At 63.7% G+C, this 24,885-nt stretch overlaps 1 protein-coding gene across 2 annotated transcripts; it reads right to left on the bottom strand.

The window, feature by feature from the left end:
- Positions 1 to 1,671: 1,671 nt before the first annotated feature.
- AHDC1 (AT-hook DNA binding motif containing 1) lies at positions 1,672 to 24,885 on the bottom strand. Of its 2 annotated transcripts, XR_015808273.1 has the most exons (6): positions 23,896 to 24,885; positions 10,798 to 10,960; positions 10,007 to 10,047; positions 4,544 to 9,601; positions 3,859 to 4,432; positions 1,672 to 3,092 (listed from the first exon to the last, which is right to left on the bottom strand). XR_015808273.1 is itself a non-coding variant. In XM_088178267.1 (5 exons), exon 4 carries the CDS (start codon positions 9,522 to 9,524, stop codon positions 4,587 to 4,589), a length of 4,938 nt encoding a protein of 1,645 aa, XP_088034393.1. In that variant the 5' UTR covers positions 9,525 to 9,601; positions 10,007 to 10,047; positions 10,798 to 10,960; positions 23,896 to 24,885; the 3' UTR covers positions 1,672 to 4,432; positions 4,544 to 4,586. The 2 variants fall into 2 exon arrangements, 1 of the variants encoding a protein (XP_088034393.1); XM_088178267.1 differs by having other exon boundaries at positions 1,672 to 4,432.

Genomic DNA, 24,885 nt, shown 5'->3' on the forward strand with positions numbered 1-24,885 from the left:
CCTTAAAAAAAACCCCCATGTTAAACAAATAAACACCAAAACAATAATTTCCCCTCCAAATTTTGAGATTTTTCCTCCTTTCCCCCAGCAAACCCAGGGCTGTGCTGATCAATCCCCAACAATCAGCCCCATCATAAGGTTTTTCAGGCTCCGGAGTGGCTCATGCTGCTTGAGAGATATAATTGAGGCTTAAAAAAACCCACAAAAAATAATAAAATAAGTGAAATCCAGCTGTGGTCCAAGCAGCTGGTCATACCCAGCAGAGCTCTGGCTGTGCCAGGTGATGATTCCTGGCAGGATTTACCTGCTGGGGAGGAATTTCATCGTCTCTCAGTGCTGCTTGTTGTGACCTGAAATGGGAGAGAGGAAAAATGGGGCAAGGAAAGAGTAAATTTGATGCTCGTGGGAAGCATCATGTCGGAGCCAAGCTAGGAATGAAAGGTCCTGGATCCCCAAAAGACCCTCCAGGAGGTGTCATGGAGGAGCCAGAGGGGGGCTCAGCACCCTGGGATGGGCGCTGGATGCAGGCACAGCACCAGGGGTGACTGAACCCCCCAACCTGCTCCCGTGCCTCAGTTTCCCCCCAGTCAGGGGATATTTGGTGCCACCAGGGTGGAAGCACAACCTCGGGGTGGCCCTGAAGGGCCCCCTTTGCCCCCAGCCCTGTCACACTGTGTGAGGATGGTGGGAGGGAGGGGTACAACCCTCAACCCCCCCAGCAGCCCCCAGAGCTGTGACCACCTCGAGCTGGGGGTGTCAGGCACCCGTAGGGCCCCGGGGAGGAGGGACAGCACCCAGCCCTCCCCCATCACCCCCAGCTCACCCTGAGGGTGCTGTGGGGCTCCTGGTGGGGGGACAGAGGAGCAAAGCCCCCAGTTTGTGGTTGGAGCCCATCCCATCCCCACACGGCCACGTGCAGCACCCCCAGCCCGGTTTGGGGGGGAGGGGGGTCTGGGATCCACCAGCACCCGGAGCCTCCCCGAGCCCCCACTCTGCTCGCCTTGGACTGGGGGAATGGAAATAAAACCCCTCCAAATGCCCAACCACCTCCACCTGGGGCACAGGGACGGCCAGGTGCTCCTCATTCCCTCCCAGCACCCCGACCCCCCCATCCCCCCATCGGTATGAGCCGTGTGTTCTTCTCCATAGCAACCCCCCCGATCCCCCCCAACCCCTCCTGCTCCCCCCGATCCCCCCCAGCCCAGCCCTGACCCCGCTCACCTTTCCCACCCACAGGTACCTGCGCCCCCCGCGCCCCCCCCCCCGCCGCCGCCGCCTCCATCCTCCCCGGCTGGAAGTTGGTGGATTTCTGAATTTTACGTGTTTTCTCCTTATTTTCCTCCTTTTCTCGCTCCTTTCTGGCGTTGATGCTTCTCCCATCCATCACCAGGAGTCTCCTGCAATTCCTGCGCACCCCCCCTGCCCTGCAGAGCCCCCGCGGGTCCCCAAAGTGCCACCAGGCCCCCAGTGCCACCCGTCCGCAGGCAGCAGCACTGGGGTCACACCACACCCCGGCTTGTACCAAAATTCGGCTTTCTTGGAGCAATTCCCAGCTTAAGGCGGATCCTGGCACCCCCCCGGATCCAGGGAGGGTCAAACCCCTCCAGCGCCCGCCCCCGGCACAGCCAGGCCGTGCTCCCCCAAAAAAGAGAAGCAAGAAAGCAGCGGGCATCGCTCAATATATAGGTTTCTTTTTAATATAAAAAAAGTGCCTATTAAAAATTCCTTCCTAAATAACACAAAAAGATCGTTTGAGGGGCAAAGCGGGGGCCGGGGGGGGCTCACGGGGGGCCCCTCGGGCCAGGGCAGCACAAGCACTGCACAGGGCAGCTGGGGGGGCGGGGGAACGACGGGGATTTTGACCAAATTCGGGGATTTTTCCTTTTTTTTTTTTTTTTTTTTTTTTTTTTGTGAATTTTGCCTTTTTTTTATCCATTTCAGGGTGGTTTTCTTCTCTTTGTGTGTGTGTGTGTGTGTGTTTTCTCTTTTTTTTTGCACAACCCACAAAGCCGTACAGAGATTGCCAAACTCTGGAGGAGGGGGGGACACGCAGGGAATTTGTGGGAGGAGAGGAGCCCAAAGCCCACCTGGCACCCACACACGCACCCACACCTGAGCTCGTCACTGTCACCGCCTCGGGGACCCTGCACAGGGACCCCCCTTTACCCCAGCCCCCCCCACTCCCCCTCCCCACCAAGAGGGTCTGTGATTGATTTATTCCTTATTTTCTTCTTTTAAAATTTTTTTCTTCTTTTTTTGTTTTTTTTTTTTAAACTCCTTTTTGTTTTTATATAAATTTGGATCTTTGGGTGTGTACTGCCAAAAAAACCAACCAAAAAACCCAACAAAAAACCAAAAACCCGCCTTCGTTCTTCAGAATAATAATAAAAATAAAACTCAAATCATCATTGAATCATTAAAAAAAAAGGCAACGGAAACCCAAGGAACCCATGCGGAAGTTGCACACCACAAAACCACAGCAGATGTACAGAATGCAATATACAAGACACGATTTATAATAAAACATTATATACAATAAATAGGTTATTGTTACTTTTTTCTTTTTTTTCTTTTTTTTTTTTTTTGTTGCTCGATCTGTAAATAAATTTTTTCTCAGTGCATACTGGGGGGGTTTTTGCTCTTTTCTGCTGCATATTCACCTCTTGGATGCTTTAGGCCTGTTCTCCATCATTTTTGGATTCTCCCTCCGGCGCGTGATTCTCTCTCTCTTTTTTTTTTTTTTTTTTTTGGCGATTTTTCAGCTTTTTAATTTTTTTTCTTTTTTTTTTTTTTTTTATCCTTAAACTTTTTTTTTTTTTTAACTTCTTTTCTTCAAAAGTATTTACAATTGCTGGTTTTGTGCAGAAAACGAAAATTAATCAAAATAAAAAATAAAACTTAAAGAGTCCCTCTGCTTCTGGCTGGGAGGGGAGAGAGAAGAGAGAGAGAGAGAGAGAACGCGGCGCCGGCGCCACGGCCGAGGCGGGGCCGGGGGCGAAGCGGGGCCGGGGTCCCCTCCGGAGCTGCCCCCTCCTCTCCTCTCCGCTCTGCTCCGGCCGTGGGCGGGGGGCGCAGGGCCGGGGGTGCTGAGGCTGCGGGGAGAGGGAGAGAGCAGTGAGGGAGGGTCCGGCCATGGGGTGACCGCCCACCCCCCAGCACCCCCGGAGCCGCGGTTCTGGCACCCAAATACCCTGGGGGGGCTGGGGTCCTGTCCCCCCTAATCTGCGACCCAAATTCTCAGGGGTTTGGGATCCTGATCCCCCTAATCTGGGACCCAAATTCTCAGGGGTTTGGGGTCCTGACCCCCCTAATCTGGGACCCAAATTCTCAGGGGTTTGGGGTCCTGACCCCCCTAATCTGGGACCCAAATTCTCAGGGGTTTGGGGTCCTGATCCCCTAATCTGGGACCCAAATTCTCAGGGGTTTGGGGTCCTGTTCACCCCAATCTTGCGCCCTTGTTCCAGGGATCTCGGGTCCTTCCCGCCCACAGCCGGCACTCTGGAGTCCTGCTCGTTCTTGTCTGGCACCCACAAACCCAGGGGTCTCAGGGTCCTGCTCCCCCCACGGGGGTCTGGGGCACCCCACAGGGGTTTGGGGCACCCCACACCCCCTCAGCTCTGGCACACCCGGGGTCCTGCACCCCCAGCCCCGGCTCCAGCCACCCCCAGACTTTGGAGCCGCCAGGGTCCCCAGGTTGCTGCTGGGTGGGACAACACCCGGGGCAGCTGCTCACACCCTGAGGGGGGCCAGGGCACCCGGAGGGGGCTGCAGGTGGGGCAGAGACCCCAGCAGGGCACGGAGCCCCCAGCACACCCCGCTCGGGACCCGCACGGGGTTGGGAACGCAGCTGGCACTGACCTGGTGCTGGAGGCGTCTCCGAGCCGCGCTGGTGACGCTGCCAGAGCCTGGAGGGGTCATCGCTTCCCCGGCACCCAGCGGAGTCCATCGGGCACGGCGGCCCCGCGGAGCGAGCGGACGGGGAGGGACAAGGAAAACAAAGAATCCCCAAACAGCCGAGGGGCCCCGGCCGGGCGCGGGCAGGGGGCACCCAGCGCTGACCCCCGGACCCCCTCCTGCCCTCCCTGCCCGCGCCCCTGCGCTGCCCGTCCGTCCGTCCGTCCGTCCGTCCGATTGTCCTGCTGCGGGGCGGGGGGGGCGCAGTCCGGAAAGCAGAGCCGGAGGTGGAGCGGGTTTGAGTGCGGAGGGGGAAAAACGGGGGGTTTCTCTCTTCATCCATTATTATTAATTTTTTTCTTTTGTTTCACTTATTTTTTATCTTTTTTTTTCCTCTTTTTTTCCTTTTTTTTCTCCTTTTTTTCTTACTTTTTTTTTTTTTTTTTTTTTTTTTTTAGAAAACAAACAAACGGTTCCAATCCCAGTTAAATACAGAACTTGAAAAGTGTTCCAGAAAAAAGTGCTGGCTAAATTACCTCTGAAAGAGAAACACAACACGGAGAGAGAGAGGGGGACATGATGAGAAGGGCCCTGAGGGTCCCCTGTGTCCCCATGAGCCACCCTCACCCCCAGGCTCTCCCCCACCTACCCTGTAACAAAACCTCGTTGTCCGGTTGGCACGTCAGCAGACACTACAATGAGGTGACCGTAAAAGTGTCCTCAGGGTGTTGTTGCTCTACCATGGGTCCCAAAAACCCGCTCTTCTGGGTGGGGGCCATGACGGGGTGCCCTTGGGGTGCAAAACTGGGGTACCTGTAGTTGTCCTGCAGCTGCAACATTGAGTCTCTTGGTACGGGGGAGATGTTCAAGTCATTGATCAAGGGACAAGCGTAGGGTCCTCGGTGGTGAGCCCGGGACATCTCCAAGGGCTCCTTCTCGCCCTTGGAGGGGTGGGTGCCGCTCGGGCTGCTCAAGTGGGGGTTCAGACACGGGGGGTCCGTCCTGCCCATGAAGTCTACCAGCATCCCGGCCCCCGCCTTGCCGTCGTACGAGGGGCTGCGGGTGCTGGCGTTGGGGGAATACCAGTACGGGGGATTTTTGCAGCTGGGGGAGTCGTAGTGCGCTTGAGGCATGGGGAGGTCGCGGCACGCCAGGTGCGGGGCGTGCGGCAGAGCCCCTCCCTGCATGCTGTGTTTGAGCGAGTCGCAGGCCGGCAGCTTTCGGATGCTGCCTGCCCGGAGGTCCTCCTTGAAGGCCAAGGTCGGGGAGCAGTTGGGCGAGAAGGCTTTCTGCAAACCGGCCTCGAACACAGTCTGCTGGCCGGGGGCCGCCAGCTGGTGCGGGAGGGCAGGGAAGTGCTTGCTCTCCAAATCTGGCTGCCCCAAACCGGGGGAGTCGCTCTGGAACCCCTGGACAAAGGTCCCGTCCGAGGGGGTGGAGGGGTTCATGGAGTAGGGGCCGGTGTAGTCACAGGGGTCCCGCTCCCCCACCCCGAAGCCCCGGGACTGGGAGGGCAGGGGGGACATGCTGCTGTCCCCGCTGTAGTAGTCCAAGCCCAGGTCCGTGCTCTCCTGGAAGAGGGGGTTCACTGCCTGTGACTTGGTGGGGAACTTGGCTTTGCCCGTCCCCCTCTCCTTCTTGGAGGCACAAGCCCCTCGGGAACCCCGGGGCTGCCGGGGTCCCGTGTTCCTCTTGGAGGGGTACACGGAGGAAGAAGAGGAAGAGGAGGAGAAACTCAGGTGGGAGGTGTCGAACATATCCACCTTCTTCCGTCTGCCTCGACCGGGCTTAGAGTTACTCTGGAAGAGGACGCTCTGGTTCCAGTTGTAGCCAGGGGCAGAGGATGCCTCGTTCCAGTCCATCATCAGCTTCTCCAGGCTGGAGAGGCTGGACTGGCCCTCGCTGGAGGACGCCTCGCTGTTGGCGCGCCGGTAACCAGCCGGCTGGTTGAACTGGGTGCTGTCGGAGGAGGACTCGGAGAAGGTCTCGGACACCGTCTGCTGCTTGGCTTTCTGCGGGGTGTAGTTGGAGATGTCCAGGATGACATTGGGTTCGTTGAGGTGGCACTCGAAGCCCGGGTTGTAGAGCTGGCTGAAGGCTTCCGAGCTCCAGTCCAACCCGCCATAGCCTTGCCGGAAGGCCCAGGGCGCGGCGCTGGGGAACTGCCGGCAGTTTTCAGGTGAGGGCTGGAAGGATGCTGAGCCCTTGGGCACCATGTAGCCGCCGGGCGAGACGGTGCTGGCCCGGCTGTCGCAGCGCAGGGGCGTGTGCGCGGCGCTGGAGAACTGTCCCCCCTGCTCGGCACTGTTGAAGAAGGCGGCTTTTCCCAGTGGCAAACTGGGAGCAGCTGTCGGTGGCGCGTAGCCGGCACTGTGGGCACTGCTGGGCGAGGACGGGAGGCTGCTGCCGCTGCCGTAGGCGAAGCTGCAGTCCTTGCTGTTGGGGCAGTCCTGTGCTGATGGGTACTGCTTTCCTGGTGGGAACACGCTGGCGGGCGCCACGCTCTGCCCGGCGCTGCCGTAGCTGCCGTAGGGCGAGTAGCCAGGGGTGCCGCTGGCCGCCGGGTGAGCCGTGGGCGAGCGGGACACGGCCGATGGCGGGGCCAGTTTGGGGAAGGACTCGGTGCCCCGGCACTCTGACGAGCCTTGGCTCACCCCGTAGCCGCTGGAGGCACGGCCGGGCGGGAACGCCGGCCTACCCTGCATGGCCGCGTGGAAAGCGGCCTCGGCAGCCGGGCTGGCCGCCGGCACTTTGCCCCCGCGGGCTGAGTACGCAGCCATGCCCCGCTGGCCGGGCAGCGCGGCCGGCGGGGCCGTGTAGGCGGCCGCCGATTTACGGGACTCGGAGCGGGACGCGGAGAGGGCGAAGTCCAGCAGGTCGGAGGAGTCATCCGAGTCCAGCAAGGAGCGGAAGTAGCCGGTGAAGAGGCTGTGCCGCTCCGGCCCGGTGTCCGTCTGCGAGGACGGAGCGCTGCTGGCGTAGAACCCAGCGCGGCCGGAGGAGCCCGACTCCAGCCCCGCAGCGTGGAACGGCCTCGCCTCGGCCCCTTGGTAGCCACCGCTGCGTCCGGCCTGGCCGCCGGGGTGGCCGTGGTGGGGGGCCCAGGGGCTGCCCTTCTCCCCCCCGCCCCACTCAGCGGCGGGGCCGTCCCCGAAGCTCTGCCCGGAGCTGGGTTCGGGGAACAGCGCCCCGTTCTTGCGCGCCCGTCGCTTCCTCTTGGGTTTGCCCACGGGGTCGGGCTCCAGTCGGCCGCGCTTGCGGGGGTGCACGGGGTCAGCGTGCAGGGCGCTGGGCGCTTTCTTCTTCTTCCCGATGCCCTCGAAGAAATCGCTGAAGGAGCAGCGTGCGGCGCGGGCAGCGTGGCCCCCTCCGCGCCCCCCGAAGCCGCCCGCCTTGCCGCCGCGCCGGCGGAAGCCCTGGACGCGGTGCAGAAAGTGGGAGATGCTCTGGGTGTCGGGGGCTTGGTGGATGGACTCGGGCTCGCTGGGGGTCCAGCAGCGGGGCGGCGAGCAGCGCCCCGAGCACTGGCTCTGCCGGTTGAGGAAGGCCAGCTTAGCCAACACGTCCGAGTAGTCGGCTTTGCTGTCGTTGGTGTCCGCGATGTAGGAGGGCTGGGGCGAGGCCAGCTTCTGCTTCCTCCTCCTCCTCTTCTTCACTTCCGGGGTGGGCTCCTTGGGTTTGGCTTGGCCCAGCAGCAGGTTTTTGGGAGGCCGGCCCCGCTTGCGCTTCAGGATGATGGGCATCTCGCCGGGGGGGAACACCACGACCACGTTGCGCCCATTGTTCTTCATCTTGAGCAGCGGCGTGGGCTCCATGGAGCTGCTGGCTGCCAGCTCCTTCCCCTCCAGGTTCAAGTTGCTGCTGAGCGACGACACCTTGTAGGTGGTCTTGTTCCTCCTCCCCAGGGACACGGGGATCTTGGCCATCTTCACCACCATCTTCCTCACGCCCCGGCACTTGCTCTTCTTCCCCGCCGCGGGGGCTTTGGGCATCTCGTCGGGGTCCAGCGTGGCGGGGGGCGGTGGCGGTGGGGGGCTCGGCACTGGGGTGTCGGGCTCCTCGGGCCCGGGGGGCATCTCGGCGGGCAGGGCGAGGGGGGACAGGACGCGGCTCTCAGGGGTGATGTCCACCCGGCGCCCCCGCCCCGCCCTCCTCCTGCGGCACAGCATCTTTGGCTTGTCTGTCCGGCGCAGGGCGTACTTGCGGTGGTCTTCCCCACACCGCCCGGCCCCCCGGCCCCCGCAGGGACCCCGCTTCACCATCGTGCTCAGGGGACACCCCCCGAGGCGCGGCTGCAGCCCGTGGGGCCGCAGAGGGTCCCCAGAGCCCGGCTGTGCCTCCAGCAGCTCCGAGACGGTTCCCAGCGGCTGCGGCTCCAGCAGCGAGGGCTCGGCGGGCAGCAGCGGGGGCTCCAGCGCTCCGGGCAGCGGCTCCAGGGTCTGCAGCCCCAGAGGCTCCGCCAGCGGCTCCAGAGACTGCAGCTCCAGCGATTCGGACAGAGGCTCCAGCGACTGCAGCTCCAGCGACTCAGAGAGCGGCTCCAGCGACTGCAGCCCCAACGGCTCCAGGTTTTGCAGCTCCAGCGACTCTGGCAGCGGCTCCAGGCTCTGCGAATCAAGCAGCTGGGGCTGGGACTCCAGGGACTGGGAATCCAACAGCCGGGATTGGGAGTCCAGCTCTTGGGCTGGCAGCAACTGGGGCTGCGGCTCCATCGCCTGCGACTCCAGCAGCTGCGTCCCCGGGCACGCCAGGGAGGCCAGCTCGTTCAGGATGTCCGCCTCGGCCAGCTCCGAGTAATCGCTGGCATCGGGCTGGGAGCAGCCGGCTTCCTCCGCCGGAGCTTTGGAGACATCCCCCACACCCACACTGTGTCCTGGGGGCTGCGGGGCGCTCCCCCCGCCTCCCTCAGCCTCTCCATCACGCGCCGGGGGCCGGGGATGCCGCGACGGGTCGGATTTGAGGAGCACCCCCCGCTCCTCGGGGCTGCGGATGCTGTTGGCCAGGGAGGGCGAGGAGAAGAAGCTGTACTGGAGGTCCCGGTCAGCGGGCAGGAGGCGGCTGTCCTCGTGAGCCCCGCCGCCACCACGGAGGCTGCCACAGTCCAGGTGCACCCCGCTGTTCTTGAGGTCCTCGGAGAGGCGGTTGAGGTCCTTCATGATGTCGATGAGCTGCACCACAGGGTGGAGGTTGATGTGCCCGTTGCCGCACTTGCTGCGGAGCAAGGCGAGGATGCTGTCTACGTTGCAGCGGCCCGAGGCCAGTGTCGCGTTGGGGAAGGTTTTGGGTGCCCGATCGCGGGTCGATGCCTCCTCCGCGCTGCCCCCCAGGATCCGGGGCTCCCCGGCGCAGCCCAGCAGGTCCTCGGCCGCCTTGGTGCCGCCGTGGACGCTCTGGCAGCGGTCGGCCGGGTCGCCGTGCAGCAGCGAGCCTGCCTGGTGCTCCCGGCCGAGCGCGGGGCAGGAGCCCTCAGGGAAGCTGAGCACGCTGCAGGACAACGCCTTCTCGGCCGGGCAGGCTGGGGGCCGCTGCACCGGGTGTCCCGGCGGGTAGAATTTGGGCTCTCGGACGTAGTCGGGCGAGCCACGCACAACGCTGGTCGTTACCACTGGGCCCGGGGGCTTCACGCGCATCCTGACCTCCTCCTCCCCCGCGTGCCGCTTGGCCGAGCAGTTGCTGACATGGGGGTCAGGGAAGGTGACACCAGGACCTATGGGCGGCAGAGAGGGGGACAGTGAGGCTCCACAGGCACTGCCGGCCAAAAGCAGCCAGCAGAGCCTCACTTCATCCCCCGGTTCTCAGGGATGAAGTGCCCATATCCATCCCCCAGCTCCCTCTGCCCTGTCACCAGCAAGGACCCGGCTGGCACCGCAGGAATGTGACAGCCCTGCTCACAGCTGGGAAAATGGGGCCTTGGGGGAACTGGATGCTTTCCCCAGCTCAGGAGCAGGGGGCTGGATGTCCTTCCCACACCAGGACCCCTCGTGCCAGACTCCAGCACAGAACCCCCTCCCAGATGAAGAGGGGTTCCCGTGGGGGTCTGGGATTTCCCACCCCATCCTAGGGGCAGAGTTTGGGTGTCTGGGGAGGGCTGAGGGCTGGGGCTGGAACTTACCCTCGGCTTTGCTGCTGCTCCTGCTATTGCACTTGAGCTCTCTGCAAAGGAAGGGGTGTTCAGGGTCAGCGCCACGCGGGGTGGGGCTCAGTGAAGTGCCCACCACCCCCGTGCCAGTCCCTGCACGGGACACACCAGGGGCTGATCCTCCCGCGCTCCCACGGCCGCCCCTCGCCGTGGCGTCGGGATGGGCAAAGAGGGGGACAGGGTGCCTCTGGTCTGGGGGACAGAGGGGACAGGTTTGCGGCCCCCTCCCATCCCCAGCAGCACCACCACCCCCTCCGTGGGGCGGGGGGGCGGGGGTCCTTTGGTGGCGCTGCCACTAGGTGTCCCCGGCGAGCCGCGCTCCGGACAGCGGGGGGGTCTCCGCCCGAGGAGGTGGCACAGCCACATCCCACCCTCCACAGCCCCCGGACCCACCCAGCCCACGACACCCCACGCACAGCTGCAGCCCCCACCCGCCGTGACACTGCCCGGTGCCGCCCCTCCCCTCGCCGGGACGCCCCTCCGCGGCGCCTGCCTCAGTTTCCCCCCGTGGGAATGGGGTGTGGCGAGGGTGGTGCTGGGGTGGCTCAGGCACTCGCGGGTGGGTGCCGGGCACCCCGTGCCCACTGCACAGGGGCTGCAGCCCCTCTGTTCACCCCAAAATCCCAAGCCGGGAGGCTGCGCAGAGCCGGGGAGCCTCTAACCCTGTGTCTCCCAGACAGGGATGGACAAAACGCCGGCAGCGAGATGTGCCGCCGAGCCCCCTTGGCGCCGCAGCCCATTTTTGGGGTGAGCTCCCCAGGTACCTGTTCCGGGGGTGTTTGCAGTGCAGGTTCACTCGGAAGCTCCTGCTGTCGCCGTCGCTGCCGGGCTGGCGGGGGCCGGAGCCCTGGGCACACGGGAACCACTCGGCTGGCGGGCTGGCACCGTTCTCCAGTGCGAGGGGCTGGCAGGCGACCGAGCTCCCATCTGCTCGAGAGAGACCCCGCACATCAGCCCAGCGGCCCCTCCCCTGGGAGCACCGCTCGCCCCGGCTGCCGTGGGTGCCCGCAGAGCTGGGCACACCGCGTGCCACCCGTTGACGCCTCCCCTCGAAGCCGCAGCCCACGGGGACACCCACGCTGTGCCCTTTGCCCCATCACGGGATGCCCGGGGTAGCGTTTTGGGGACGGACAACTCTTTCCTCCCCACCGTGTCCTTGAACCGGGGGCTGCCCATACGAGGGGGAGCCTCTCCCCACCAGGCTGTAGGCACTCGTGGAAACCTCGGGCCTCCATTCTCCTGCAGGAGGCCAAGGCACCCACGGCCGCTGCCCATGTGGCACAGGGGTGCAGGTGGAGCCCCTCAGCCCCTCGCAATCCCCCCGTGCCCGCCTGTTTTCCCTCCCCAGCGCCTCGTGTGAATCCCTGCCGGTTGGCTCCCTCCCCCAGCACACACCCGCAGACACACACGCAGCCGCTCGGCGTGATCCAGGCTCTTCCCGGTGTCTGGATTAGCGTGACAACTTATCAACAAGGCAGGGAAAGAGAATTCAAACCTGTCAGTCCATCCGCATCCCCCCCTTTCCCCGTCTCCCCGCCATCCTTTGGGCGCAGCGCTGGCACCGCGGAGATGCGGGCACCTCGGTGTAAAGTTACACCAAGGGCTGTGCGGAGCAGGAAAATATGTGCTAGAAAGACCGGTCTCGTCTCTGCTGAGGCTGCTGGTGTGCCCAGGGAGCTGTCGGAGGGGAGGCAGGCAGGAAGGAAACAAACGGGAGGTTTTCCAGAACAGCCGCCGAGAGCTGGTCCCTGCTGCACACGCGGCTCGCGGGGAGGTTCGGGGTGTCGGGGATTGTCGGGGGGTGTCGGGATGCACCCCCCAGCTCTGCGCCGCCGTCCCCCGGTGCGTCCGTGGCGCACGGAGCTGCCGATGCTTTGGCAAACACTGCGGGACGCCCGGGGAGTCCCCAGCGGGGTGTGTGGGGTCTCTGGACACCCCTCGCCCGTGTCCTGCCCGTTCTCCATTGCCCACGTCCATCCCTGGGCTGGGCACTCCCCGCCGCTCTTACCCCGCTCCACCGGTGTCCGGCTCCGGGCCTCGGTCCCACGGGGGCCACGTGCCCGGTGACACGCGGGGGACACTCCCTGCGCCGGGACCCCGCCCTCGGCCCGAGCAAACCTCCCTCCAGAGCGGGGACCACCCGCACCCCCAAACACGCCCCGTGTGCGGGGCCGGAGCAGCCCCGGCCCCCCCGGCCAGCGCGGTGCGGGGCGCAGGTGGAGCCCGGCAGGGGTGGTGGGGAGGGGGCTGCGGGGGGGCACCGGGATGTTCGCCGCGCCGCCGCGCTCACTTTCACCTCCCCGCTCAGCCCCAGGCAGCCGCCACATGTTTCCCATTAGGCTCTCCGGACCTCGCCATTCCTGGCTTCCTCGCCAGGGGTAGGGCCTTTTTCCTTATTTTTTTATTTTCCCCCTTTAAAAAAAAAATTTTCTTTTAATTTTTTTTTTCTCCTCCCTGGTTACAAAACACCAGCCGAGACCACACAAGAGAGGAGGGACGGAGGGAGAAGGAGAGATAGAGATGGGAGCCGCGGGCGGGGGAGAGCCGGCCAGCCCGGGTGCTGCGGCGGGGCCGGGGGGGTGAGGATGAAGAGCGGGGGGATGAAGCGGGCGAGATTGCAGTCACCTCCGCTTCCCACCTCCTGACCCCGCAGCCCTGCAAAGATAACAGCCCCCGAAGACTGCTGACTCGCCTCGCAGAAATCCAATATCCTCGCCTGGTGAACTAATCGACTACCTGGGCTCCCACCTCCCCTGCCCGGGCTTAATCCTGCTGCTGCAAAGCTTTAATTAGTTTAACGGTTTCAGGCTTGACGGAGGTTGGCGGCGAGAGGAATCAGAATCATGGAATGGTTTGGGTTGGAAGGGACCTTAAAGCTCATCTCCTTCCAGCCCCCTGCCATGGGCAGGAACGCTTTCCACCAGACCAGGTTGCTCCAAGCCCTGTCGAACCCGGCAGGATGTCCCCCCATCTCCCCCACTCCACCCAGACACGTCCCCCTTTGGTGGGAAGGGTGCCGTGGGGTGGCAGCATCAGTGTGCAGGGGGCTGCAGGCTCCCCCAGGCCCCCCTAAGCTCCCAGAGGCTGCTGGCACCCAGCCCCGACCCGCAGCGCTGGCACAGGGCGGGCACGGAGGGGCCGCCTTGGCACCGGCGTGGCGGCGGGGGGAAGGAGGGATGGCCCCGCAGGACACGGACGTGGTTTGGTGCCCGGCTCCGAGGCCACCCAGACGTCAGGGTGGGGCCGGAGATGCCACCGGGAGACAGGCAGGCGGCAGGGACACAGCCGCCACACAGATGGGGACACGCTGGCCCGACGCCTCCCACCCCGCCGGGGCGCCGTGCCCAGCAGCCCGCGGCGGCAGCGCCGGGGACGGGGCGTCCTCCCCATTGCCCAGCGCCTCGGGGGTCCTGGGGGCGCTGCGGACGTTTGGGGTGGCCCTCAGTCCCCCCACATGGGTGTAGGGACGTCTCCGGTTCCCGCTGTCACCTGTGTGCACAGCTGGCCTCCCAGCGCAGGGGTGGCACCGGGGGTGTCCCACTCGTGTGGCACACGGGGACGCGGTGGCGGTGCCGCTCCCTTGCACTCTCACGCTCACGCTCACACTCACGCTCACACTCACGCTCACACTCACACTCACACTCACGCTCACACTCACACTCACACACACCATGGTGGTTTTCCTCCCCTGTTCCCACACATCTGGGGGCACCACGGGGGTACAACTCCCCTGCACCCCCCATCCCCCGGGCCATCGAGGAGCTTGTCCCTCCTGCGTCCCGTCCCTCGCACCCCCCTGGTGCCCTCCCAGGCGCCCCCAACCCCCGCCCCACGAGTTCCCCCCAGCCCGTCCTGCGCCTGCTGACACCAATGGAAAATCCCCTCCAGTGACAGCTTCCTGGCAGGCGCTCGCCGAGGGTTTCCGTGTTCCCCAGCCAGCCCCCACTGGCCACCTCCTCCCCGAGCCACGCGGGGGGTCCCTCCACCTTCACCCCCTCCTCGCCGACCTCCACATCCCCTCTAATCCAGCACCACAGACCCCAAAGCAGCCCGGTCCTGCTCCCTCCTCCTCCTCCCCACACCTCATCGCCTGCCAGCACCCTGCCCTCCTCTGAACTGGGGCACCCATCAGAGCCAGGGGTGTTTGGGGTCCTCTCTGGGTGCCACTGGCAGCTCCCGGAGCACCCACCCACCTTGGGGAGGCACCAGCCTGTGACTGGGAGCAGGGCAAGCAGGGGGCTCAGAAGGGTGGGCACGGATGGGTGCTGGGGCACACAGTGCCTGCAGGCAGCCCTGACCCTTCCTTCAGTTGTCACCCTGTGGCTGGAACCCCGCTGTCACATCCCCCCTGCCGTCACCACGTCCTCCCGCTGCCCTGACTCCTCTGCCATGCTCTTAATTACGAGATGGAGCAGATGGCGCCTGGGTTTCATCTTAGGTAACGGGTCCAGACGAGCTGCTTGGCCGCCAGTTCCCTTTGTGGGGCTATCAGAGGTTTTTTTGGGGTCCCCCACCGGCAGGGAGCTGGTGAGGGGACATGTCCCTCCAACGTGCTGCAGGGAAGCTGCAGGGATGGCAGTGCCAGGAAGGGACAAACGTACCCATGGGTCCTCCCCTCACATCATCCCAGGGCATCCCCAGGGCAGGCTCAGACCCGCCCTGGACCCGGGAGGGAGGGTCTAGGACCACTGGGTGCCAAAGGTCTTGACATCTCCTCATAACCCAGAGCTGCAGGAAGGTGCCTGGGGAGCTCATTTCCCTGCAGTGCCCCTGCTCCTGGCAACAGGGACCCCAGGGACACCCCCGTGCTGCTGGGGACAGTGCTGAGTCAGGGAACATGGCCCTTCTCCTGGACCTGGCTCTGGATGTGCCACTGCTACGGGGGTCTCCTGTAGCTCAGCCCCCACCTGGCTGTGGCCTCCCCCAGGCCTGGGGGTCCCAGAGCCAGTGGCACCCTGGATTGGTTCAGTCCTCAGCACCAGAACGTGGCACAGTGCCCTCCAGGTGGGCCGGGATTGGCCTGGGCAGGCCCCTATTCCTGCTGCTGCAAGGAACCGTCTCCCCTGCAAGGACCATCTCCCTTCAGAAAAAAACATCTCCCCTGCAAGGACCATCTTCCCCAGGAGAAATGATGTATCCTGAAACGACCACCTTCCATGCAAGGACCATCTTCCCTGCACAAAACCACCTCCCCTAAACAGCCACCTCACCTGCAATGGCCACTGACCATCTCCCCTGCAAGAACCCTCAAGCACCATCGTCCCCACAGGGACCATCTCTCCTGCCATGACAATCTCCCCTGCAGTGACCATTTCCCCTGCAATGACTGTTACCCCTCAAAGACCATCTCCCTGTAATGCCCATCTGCCCCACAAGAAACCATCTCCCCACAACAACCAGCCCCCCTCCAGCGACCATTTCACCCCACAATCATTCCCCCAGTCAGAGCCCCTTCCCTTGTGCAAGGACCCTCCCCTGCCACCCCACAAACGAGGGTACCCCGCTGTCCCCCGATGCTGGGGCACGCTCAGGTGACCCCACGGCACCGCCCAGCACGGATGGAGCCCCCCAACCCCCCTGGTCGTGGAGGGGTCTGACCCCCGTCGCTGGCTTTGGGGGGCTCGAGAGGGCTGGGGAACGGCTCGACAGATGGACGGCAGCGATGGTGGCACCTCGGCCGGCTGGAGCCCAGCGCCGCAGTTCAGAGCTAGCAGGGAAACGCTAAATTTAGCTCTTCCCTCGGTGCCAGCTTTGTTCCCCCGCCCCGTCGAGCCGGCGCGGGAGGCGAGCAGCCCCCGGGCCCCCTCCTCTGCCCTGTCCCTGCCTGCGGGAGGATTCGGGGCACACCAGCACCCCTCCCTCGGGGTGCCAGCTCGGGGTACCAGGCTCTCCCCGGGGTGCCGGGTGTGTTTGCCCGCGCGTCCCCATGCGGTGCCACGGGGGCTGTGCGTGTCCCCGGCGTGGGGAGCGCACCCCGGGGCCCCCGCGCTGTGCTGGCAGCCCCGAGGCCGCGCAGATGGCCGCGGCCCCCCTCCCCGGGCTCCCTGTTATAGCCACGGCGTGAGTCACAGCCCCGGTGTGTCCCTGCCCAGCGCCGGCCGCGCCGGGTCATGGAACAGCCGCGGCCGCGCTGGGGGCTCCGCCGGCTGCCCACGCCACCCCCAGCCCCAGCACTGGCACCTGGGCAGCTGCAGAGCCCCCCACACCCTGCTGGAGACCCCCGGGGTGCCGGTGGCCATGCCCAGCTCGCCCCGATCCCCGCCGGTGCGCTGCGGGTTAACGGCGAGCGGAGCCGGGATCCTGCGAGGCCAGTAACATTTGGAAGGCGCCAGATGGACGCGTGCCCATGCCGAAGGCTCGCTCGGCACAGCCGTGCTCCCCCGGCGCTGGGGCTGGGGGGCTGCCCAGGGCAGCAAAGGGGCGCCCGCCGGGACGGGAGGATGCTGACAAAGCGCCCACCGGGGTCGGCCGGTGCCCACCCGCACCCCGAGCCGGGCACCGGCGCCGCCCGATCGCAGCCCCAGCAGCAATGGGGTGACGGGGTCCAGGTGCTGACACCTCGCCGGGGCGACCAGGTGGGGACCGAGGAGGGGTCCGGGCGGGGGGAGAGCAGCCAGTTGCCTCCCTTGGCCAATTTTAGAAACTGGCTAGACAAGAAAAGCAGAATGAGCCGGGCAGGATTAACGGCCGTGCTGGTGTCAGGGTGGTTTTTTTCCTTTTTTTTTTTTTTTTTTTTTTTTTTTTTTTTGTGGGAGGCACACACGAGTAGAGCGGAAACTCCTGGCTGTGGATCCTGTTTCCTGGGAGATGTGGCCGGTTGGGGCTGAGCTGGGGTGTGGGAGCCACTGGGGACGATGCCAACGGCGGCGTGATGGGGCAGGGGTGTGGGGAGGCGGGGGCAGCCCCTGCCCCATCACGCCGGCGCCCTGGCACCCCCAAATATGTGGGCATGGAGGCGGTGCCCCCACTAAGAGGCCTGAATGTGCCCAAGATGGTTGTGCACACGCAGGTGAGTGCACAGGTACACGCACGGGGGGAGGATTTACACACACGTGTGCAGACAGGCCTCGTACAGGCGCACACACCTACAGAGATGTGGTGCACACGAGTACAGGTACAGGAACATGTGTGGGCACAGGGTGGGTCACACATGTGACAAACACGTACAGAGACACACAGACAAGTACAGGAACACGCACAGGCACTGGTGAGCGCATGGGTGTGTGCACACCTGTGTCACAGGTACACAGGTGTGCCAGCACCTGTCCACCTCTGTGGACACACAAGATTGATCACACCTACCAGGAGGTACAACACCCCACGAGCTGCAGGGACCCCCAGGCACCGCAAACACCAGCGCAGCACTGCAGATCCCCATCCCATCCCCAGGTGGTGGCAATAGAAGCCGCTGGGGTTTGACCCCAAAACACTTTCACCCTTCCCCTTGAGAGGCCGCGGTGGTCCCCCAAAATCTGGGTGAAGAAGGGCTCTGCCAGTGCCAGGCAGAGAGGACATGGATAGTGACGGGGAGACTGAGGCAGGAGCAGGGTGGGCAGCGCTGATGGAAACAAGGAGCTGCAGCCAACTATTCCAGAGGACCCAGGCGTCCCGTAGTGCCCCAGCCCCAGGCTGGGCTCCCCCCCAGCTGCCCCCATCTCCGGTTACCGGCGGCTCAGGCTCCCCAGGAGTGGGGATTGGAGCACCCAGGTCTCCCTGCACCCACCCCCGCCCAGCCCCTCGGAGCACACACACCTATAGACACACCGATGTTCGCTCTCCCCCCTCGCCGGGGAGCTTTCCATTAAAATTGGAAGAACACAACTTGCCGGCAGAGCCCCGGCGCGGATCGTACACAGCCTGTCACTCACACATCACTTTGTAGATGCCCATAAATTGCTTCATTACCTCTTCTAATTGAGGAGAACGCAGCTGCTGTGGGGCGGTGACGGAGCGCCTTCCCTTTGAAGGATGCCTCGCTCGCCAAAGACGGGTCCGGCAGAGCCGCAGAGCCCCACCAACATCCCAATAATAATAATAATAATAGTAATAATAACCATAATGACAGTATCCAAACAAAATGCCCCGGAAAAGGGCAGCGGGGCTCACATGTGATGGAGCCTGCTTGAGGGAGGGGGCTGAGGGGCTTGGTGGCCCGATATTGGTGGGGAAACTGAGGCACAGGGAAGGGTACACCACGCACAGGGAAAGGGTGGGCATGGAAACGCCTGCATCACATTGGCACCCTGAAGGGGAATATGGTGGTGACAGCATTTGGGGAAAACCCAAACTCAGAGGACTGAGTAACTCCCTACCCACAGATTTGGGGGGCCAGGAGAATGCACAGCACCACTCCGAACTCCCTGGAGAACTTCCCACCCTGCTCAAGGGCTTCATTCTCCCATCTTGGCCGGCACCACGCCAGGGGTCCTGCCACCCTCTGGTGCCCCGGTCCCCTGCGCCCCATCCCCGCGGGGGCCCCCCGTCTTTGTCTGGCAGCGGCAGGCGGCTGCGGCTGGGCTCGGTCCCCTTGCAGGATACTGCAGAAGGATTTACTGTATTGCAGCTTGTGCTGGCTGCAGCCCAGCGCACAATAGATTAGCTGTAGCCCAGGGCAGCACGTTGCGGGGGAAGGAAGGTGGGATTCATCCGGCTGCAGATTGCAGGGCATTTGCTGCAGTATCCTGCAGGATCTGGACACTGGCTCTGGACACCCCATCACCCTGCCCCGGCCTGGCACAGGAACCTCCAGGGACTCATGCAGCCCCCTCCTCATCCCCTCCACCAAATTTTATGGCAGGAGCGTTTCTCATGGCCACACGGGCTGGGGGACACCCTGCTCGTTCCCTGTCCCCATTTGGGGGTCCGGGGGGACTGCAGTCCCCGATGGCACACAGGTGCTGCGGGGGACACCGGGGCCCCCCTCGCTGGGTGCGACAGCACAAAGCTGGTGCAGGGAGGGAGCCAGGGACTGCAAGCAGCACTAATTGATCGCGATTAATTCAGCTCCTACCTCCTCGGGTGGCAGGAGAGATGCTGAGACACAAGCGCAGCCTACAGAGCTCCCCAAACAGGCTCTGCTCTCCCACCCCTTCCCCCCGTGGGGGACCCACGCTGCCGGTCCCTGCAGGTGTGGGGGTCCCTGCTGGGTGTCCAGCTCCTGCTGCTGCCCCAAAGGTGCTGGGGATGGATCCTTGGTGTGGACCCACATTCCCGGGGTGCTGTTGGAGGGTGAGGGTCCTGCTAGCACACCACCCTCTCCCCCTGAGATGCAGGAATGGCACACAGGGAGGTGATACCCAGGCGATGGCACAAGGGAGCAGCTGGGCCAGAGGTCACTGACGGCCTCGTGGTGACACAGTGACATCCCCAGCAGTGTCACCAGCCACTGGGTGCAAACCACGGGACGCAGGAGTGCTGCTGCCACCTCCTCCGGTACCCAGATGCCACCCCAGTGGGGATATCAGGCACCCTGTGGGCACCTCGCAGGCGCCGTGGGCAGGGGGGCTGGCGCTGCGGGCGGGGGGACCCCGGTGACCGTCTGGATTTGGAGGGGAGTTTGGAGCCTGCGGATTCCGGCTCCATAATCCTACGTGGGATGCAGTTTCCACAGCAACAGCGGGTCAGAGGGCAGCGAGGGGAGCCGGCTGCTCCGCTTGGGATTGCAATCCTGCCGCCGCTGCCGAGCGCCGCCGGGCGAGGTGTCGGAGCGCGGTGCCGGGGCGCGGTGCCGGCTGGAGCACGGCGGGGCCGCGGTGGCGAACGCGGGCGGAGGAGAGGGGGCCGCGGGGCGCGGGGGCGGCCGGGCTGGTGCTGCCGGGGAGGCGGCAGAGGCTCAGTGTGGCGTTGTCAGCAAAGATGTCACTAATTGTCTGCAGGAGCAGCAAACTCTCGTTAACCCTTGGGCAGCCGGCGGCGGGAGCGCTGGCGGGGCCGGGAGCACCGGGGGACCCCAGGGACTGTCCCACCTCTGCCACCGGCCCGCTCGCACGGCTCCGGGCGAGCCACTGCACCCACCTGCCCCCAGCGTGGCTGCTGGGACACCAGCGCGTCCCAGTTGGTGACCGTGGGCAGCCCACTTGTCCCACGGGCTCTGCTTTGTCCCCACTGCCCGTGGTTGTGCCAGCACTTGGGCAAGCAGGAGCACAGAGGCAAATGCTGTGCCAGGGCCACTGAGCAGGGCCACCTCCATCCCTCTCTATTCCCAGCCACTGCGGCCCCATAGGTATCCCCAGTGGGCGCAGTGGGGTACAGAGGGCTACCCAGCACCCATCCATGGCCACCACCCAGCTCGGAGCACACTGCACACCTCACCCACCACGGCTGGCCCTCGTGGGACAAGGACACGTGGCCCACGGTGATGCCTGGGCACAAGGCACGAGCACCCACCCTGCCCCGGGAGGCTTTGGCCAGGGCTGGCAGAGGCAGAAATGGCTTTTCCACCTCTCGGGCAGCTCCAGGTAGACCTGGGAGCGCTGCCGGGAAGCGCTGACGTCGGCAGGGGCGGGTGGGGGGCCGGGGGGAGGCCGGGGCCGCCCGAGCGGGGTCAGCAGAAAGCCTCTGGCTCTGCTCGCCCCTGCCAGCCGTTCCGCCGACCTTTTGTTCCCATTCTGCACCTTTCCCAGCACCTCCTGACTCCTGGGGCTCCTGCCCGGGGGCTGGGGCAGGGGCCCCCTCCCATCCTGTGGGTTTTGGTGAGCAGGGTGTGCCCAGCGTGGCTCGTGGCACAGGGACACAAATGAGGATGGGGACGTGGGCACACCCAGCCCCAAGGTGAGGTGACTGAAGGAGGTTGTGGGAACCCAAACCTGAAAACCTGACCCCCATCTCCCTGACAGGCCTGGGAGGGGTTCAGGGGAGAGAGGAAGGAAGGTAACATGGCTGCATCCCAGTATCCCGGAGCATCCCCTGGATCCCCACTGCTGTCCCAAAGTACAGCCAGCCCGGTGAGCCCAGGGAAGGGCATGGATCCTGCACGGCGGTAGAGAATGGGTACAAAACCAGTGCTCCCACTGCAGGCAGCCACTGGGACTGGAACACTGCAGGGCTCAGCCCTCTGCTCCCATTCCTGCTATCCCAACAACCCAGCAGCACACAGGGACACACAACTGCTGGCTGAACCTCATCCTGCAAGGTGACAGCACCAGGGACCCCAGGAGACCCCAGGAAGAGCCCCAGGAGAGACCTCAGCAGGGACCTCAGGAGGGACCCCAGGAGGGACCCCAGGAGGGACCCCAGGAGAAACCCCAGGAGAGACCCCAGGAGAGACCCCAGGAGGGACCCCAGCTCTCCCCGTGCCCCCACAGCCGCCGCTGGTGCCTGGGAGGAGCTGGGCTGGGCAGGTTTGGACACGTCCAAGGACTCTCCCAGCCTCCAAGGACTTTGGGCTGGGATTTCCTGTCAGGGATGCAGGTTTGCAGATGTCACAGCACTCTGGGATTTCTGCTCCATGAGCTCTTTGGACCCACACTCACGTCAGCCTCGTGGGTGTCCATTGGTGGGGATCCTTTTGCCAAAGCTCCCAGGGTAGCACTGCCAGACTGGGACAGCAACACCTGCCCAGCATGGCTTACTGCTCCTCCTGGGCATCCCGGTCCCTGACATCCCTTCCATCCCTTCAGCTGGGGTGCAACGCTCCCCTGGAGGCGAATTCATCCCACTGCAGGCTGCCAACCCATAGCTGGGTGAACCCCTCCCCTGGAGGCGAACCCATCCCCAGACACAAACCCATCCCTGAGTGCAAGTTCATCCCACTACAGGGTACAAATGCACACCTGAGTGAAAATCCATCCTGGAGTGATAATTTATCCCTAGATAAATTATCTAGATAAATCCTTGGGCCCAAATCCACCCTGGATGCAGATGCAGCCCCAGGGTGCTGCACCCCATTCCACTGCCTTTCCAGCAGCACCGCAGTCCTCGCCCAGCTGGCCCAGTGCAGCCCCGTGCCCCCACCAGTGGCACCAGTATCCTGCTGCCGGCCGCGCCCTCCGGATCCGGCAGACAGGTCTCTCCCCCCCAGGCTCCCTGCTCGGTGTCTGGCTGAGCTAAGCGTATTTAGCGCTTTTAATTGTTCTTAATAAATCAATCCCGCCAGCCCCTTAAATCATTTTTGTGGCTTCCCTCGCAGCCGTCCCCGCGGCCGTGCCGGTGTGGAGCCTGCTGTCTGCAGCGCTGCCGGGGGAGGATGGCCGGGATGGGGGTGGGGGATGCCCCTGCCCGCCCCGCTGCTCCTCGGCCCCGGAGCTGCGGGAGGGGGGGCTCTGCCTGCCGGGGAGGGGCCCCGGGCCTCAGTTTCCCTCCCTGCGTGGGGTGTTTTGGGGATGCACCAGCTGCTCGTCCCTCTCCCTGCTGTGTGGGTTCAGGCACCCCAGTATCGCACATGTTCTGGGGACACCGAGGGACCACAAGTCCCTTCTCTCACGTGCTCCTCCCCTCAGGCGCGGTGGGAGCAGAGCTGGTGACAGCGGATGTCACCCACGCGGCACTGCTGTCCCAGCCTGGTGGGTCGTGCTGCCTGCACAGACGTGTCTTGTCCCCCGAGCCACCACGGACCCCAGGGCCATCCCCTGCCCATGCCGAGCCCAGTCCTGAGGGCACAGGACGGGGCCAACCCAGCTTGTGACAGCCAGGTGGGATCAGTGCAGCCCCTCCGAGGCTGGGATGATGCTGACACAGCTGGATGACAAGGCTCCTGGTTTTGGGGACACACCGTGCATCCACACCATCCCCAACATCCTGCAGCATCCCCCAGCACGCTGAGCTCCTCCACCATCCCACCCATCCCACCACCCCACCTCCCAGCCATCATTTTCAGTGGCAGAGACGAACACCCAACACTCAGGACAGCTGCTGAGGGAATGTCACCAAACAGCCCATGCTGGCTTTGGGTGAAAAGCAAACCTGGCAGGGTGACACCCCAGGCAGGATCAGTGCAGGCTCCAACCCCCTCCAGTGACTTCCTGGGCTTGGTGCTGCACAGGGACAATGGTGACACCCAGCTGGATGACAACACTCCTGTTTTGGGGGTTACATTACACACCCCACACCACCCTGAAACCCTGCAGCACCTCCCAGCACATCCAGCCCCACCTCCTGCTCCACCTCCCCACCCAGCAGTGCATCCTCATCCATCCCCTCACCCAGCAATGCATCCTCATCCATCCCCCACCCAGCAATGCATCCTCATCCATCCCCCACCCAGCAATGCATCCTCATCCATCCCCCACCCAGCAATGCATCCTCATCCATCCCCTCACCCAGCAATGCATCCTCATCCATCCCCCACCCAGCAGTGCATCCTCATCCATCCCCCCACCCAGCAATGCATCCTCATCCATCCCCCACCCAGCAGTGCATCCCACTCCATCCCACTCCCCAGCCCTGCACCCTGCACATCCCACCACAGCTCCACCATCCATCACCATCCCACCCCAGCCCTGCTGGGAACACCCAGCTCCCAGGTGGGATCAGTGCAGCCCCCAACCCTCTCCAGGTTCTCAGGGCTCGGAGTTGCACAGGGGTGACAGTGACACCCAACTAGATGGCAACAGTCCTATTTTGGGGGACACACTATGCACCCCACTCCATCACCAACACCCTGCAGCATCTCCCAGCGCACTCTGTCCCGCATCCTGCTCCACCCCACCACCCAAACCCACAACCTGAACCATCCCATCACCTAAACCTCATCCCATCCATCACCCAACCCCACAACCACCAACCCTCCAGCCCCGCTGGCATTTTCCATGGCAGAGATGAACACCCAACAGCCAGGATGGCTGCCGGGGGACATGTCACCGAACAGACTGTGCTGGCTTTGGGCAAAAAACAAACCCGGCAGGGCTTGGAGGGAGAGAGCTAACCTTGACACAGTTGCAGCAGTCACTAATAGCAGGCAATATGCCTGTTCTTGGGGGACTGTTGCAGTTGCTAAGATACTGGCAGCCGTGTGAATGGAAATGGGTCAGTAAACCTGTGGAGAGATAGTGTGACACTGTAACCGGCACAGCTGTTGCAGCCTACATCGAAATCCCACCCTTTCAATATTTATCACTCTCCGCCTTCGGTTCCTTCCTCCCAGCAATTTTTTCCACGTTGGTTTTGCCCGGGGTTGGTGAAATCACCCCGAAGACTTAATGAGATGAGAGGTGGTGGAGCGATGGGATGGGGTGGAAAAGGCGTGGTGCAGGGGGATGAGGAGGGAAATTAAAGCCCCACTTTGGGTGGGTGTCTGCCCCCTCCTCCCCACCCCACTCCATGAGCAGGATGGAGCCAGTTCGTGGAGAGATTTAACAGGAAACAGGCTATAATCCCCCTGGTAGGAAAACGGGTGAAAAGGTCAATTTACTTCTGTCCCTCGTTTAGGCACTGTGGTGAAATTACACACTTGCAGGAGCCGCTGCGCATGGCTGGGAGCGGTGCTTGTGTCTGTCCGTCCTCACTGTCTGTGTGTCTGCCCTGCCTGCTGCATGCCCTGAGCCTTCCCAAGGGGCCAGGAGCAGCATTCCATGAGCCCCAGGACAGCACCCATGCAGCCACACAAGTGACACCCACACATCCCCCATCCCATCCCGTGTCTCGGCACCCGTCAGGCCCTGCGTGCCCACAGATGCCCAGTCCTGACCTCAATGCTCCAGACCCCCTAAAATGCTCCAGCACTGCCCCCATGCTCCAAATGTTGCAGCAGTCTCCTTAATGCTCCAGCATCTATCCAATACTTCAGTATCCCCACCCTAAGTACTCCAACACCCCTCCAGTGTTCCAGCATCCCCCCAAATACTCCAGCACCCCCACGACAAGTGATTACAACGTCTCTGTAAATGCTCTAGCATCTGCCCAAATAGTCCAGCATC

The sequence above is a fragment of the Sturnus vulgaris genome, chromosome 24 (assembly GCF_052056855.1).
Source record: "Sturnus vulgaris isolate bStuVul1 chromosome 24, bStuVul1.hap1, whole genome shotgun sequence".
In the NCBI taxonomy this organism is placed as follows: domain Eukaryota; kingdom Metazoa; phylum Chordata; class Aves; order Passeriformes; family Sturnidae; genus Sturnus; species Sturnus vulgaris.

Excerpts from the sequence above, each read along its gene's own strand:
- AHDC1 (XM_088178267.1), bottom strand. The coding sequence starts at position 9,524 with ATGCGCGTGAAGCCCCCGGGCCCAGTGGTAACGACCAGCGTTGTGCGT.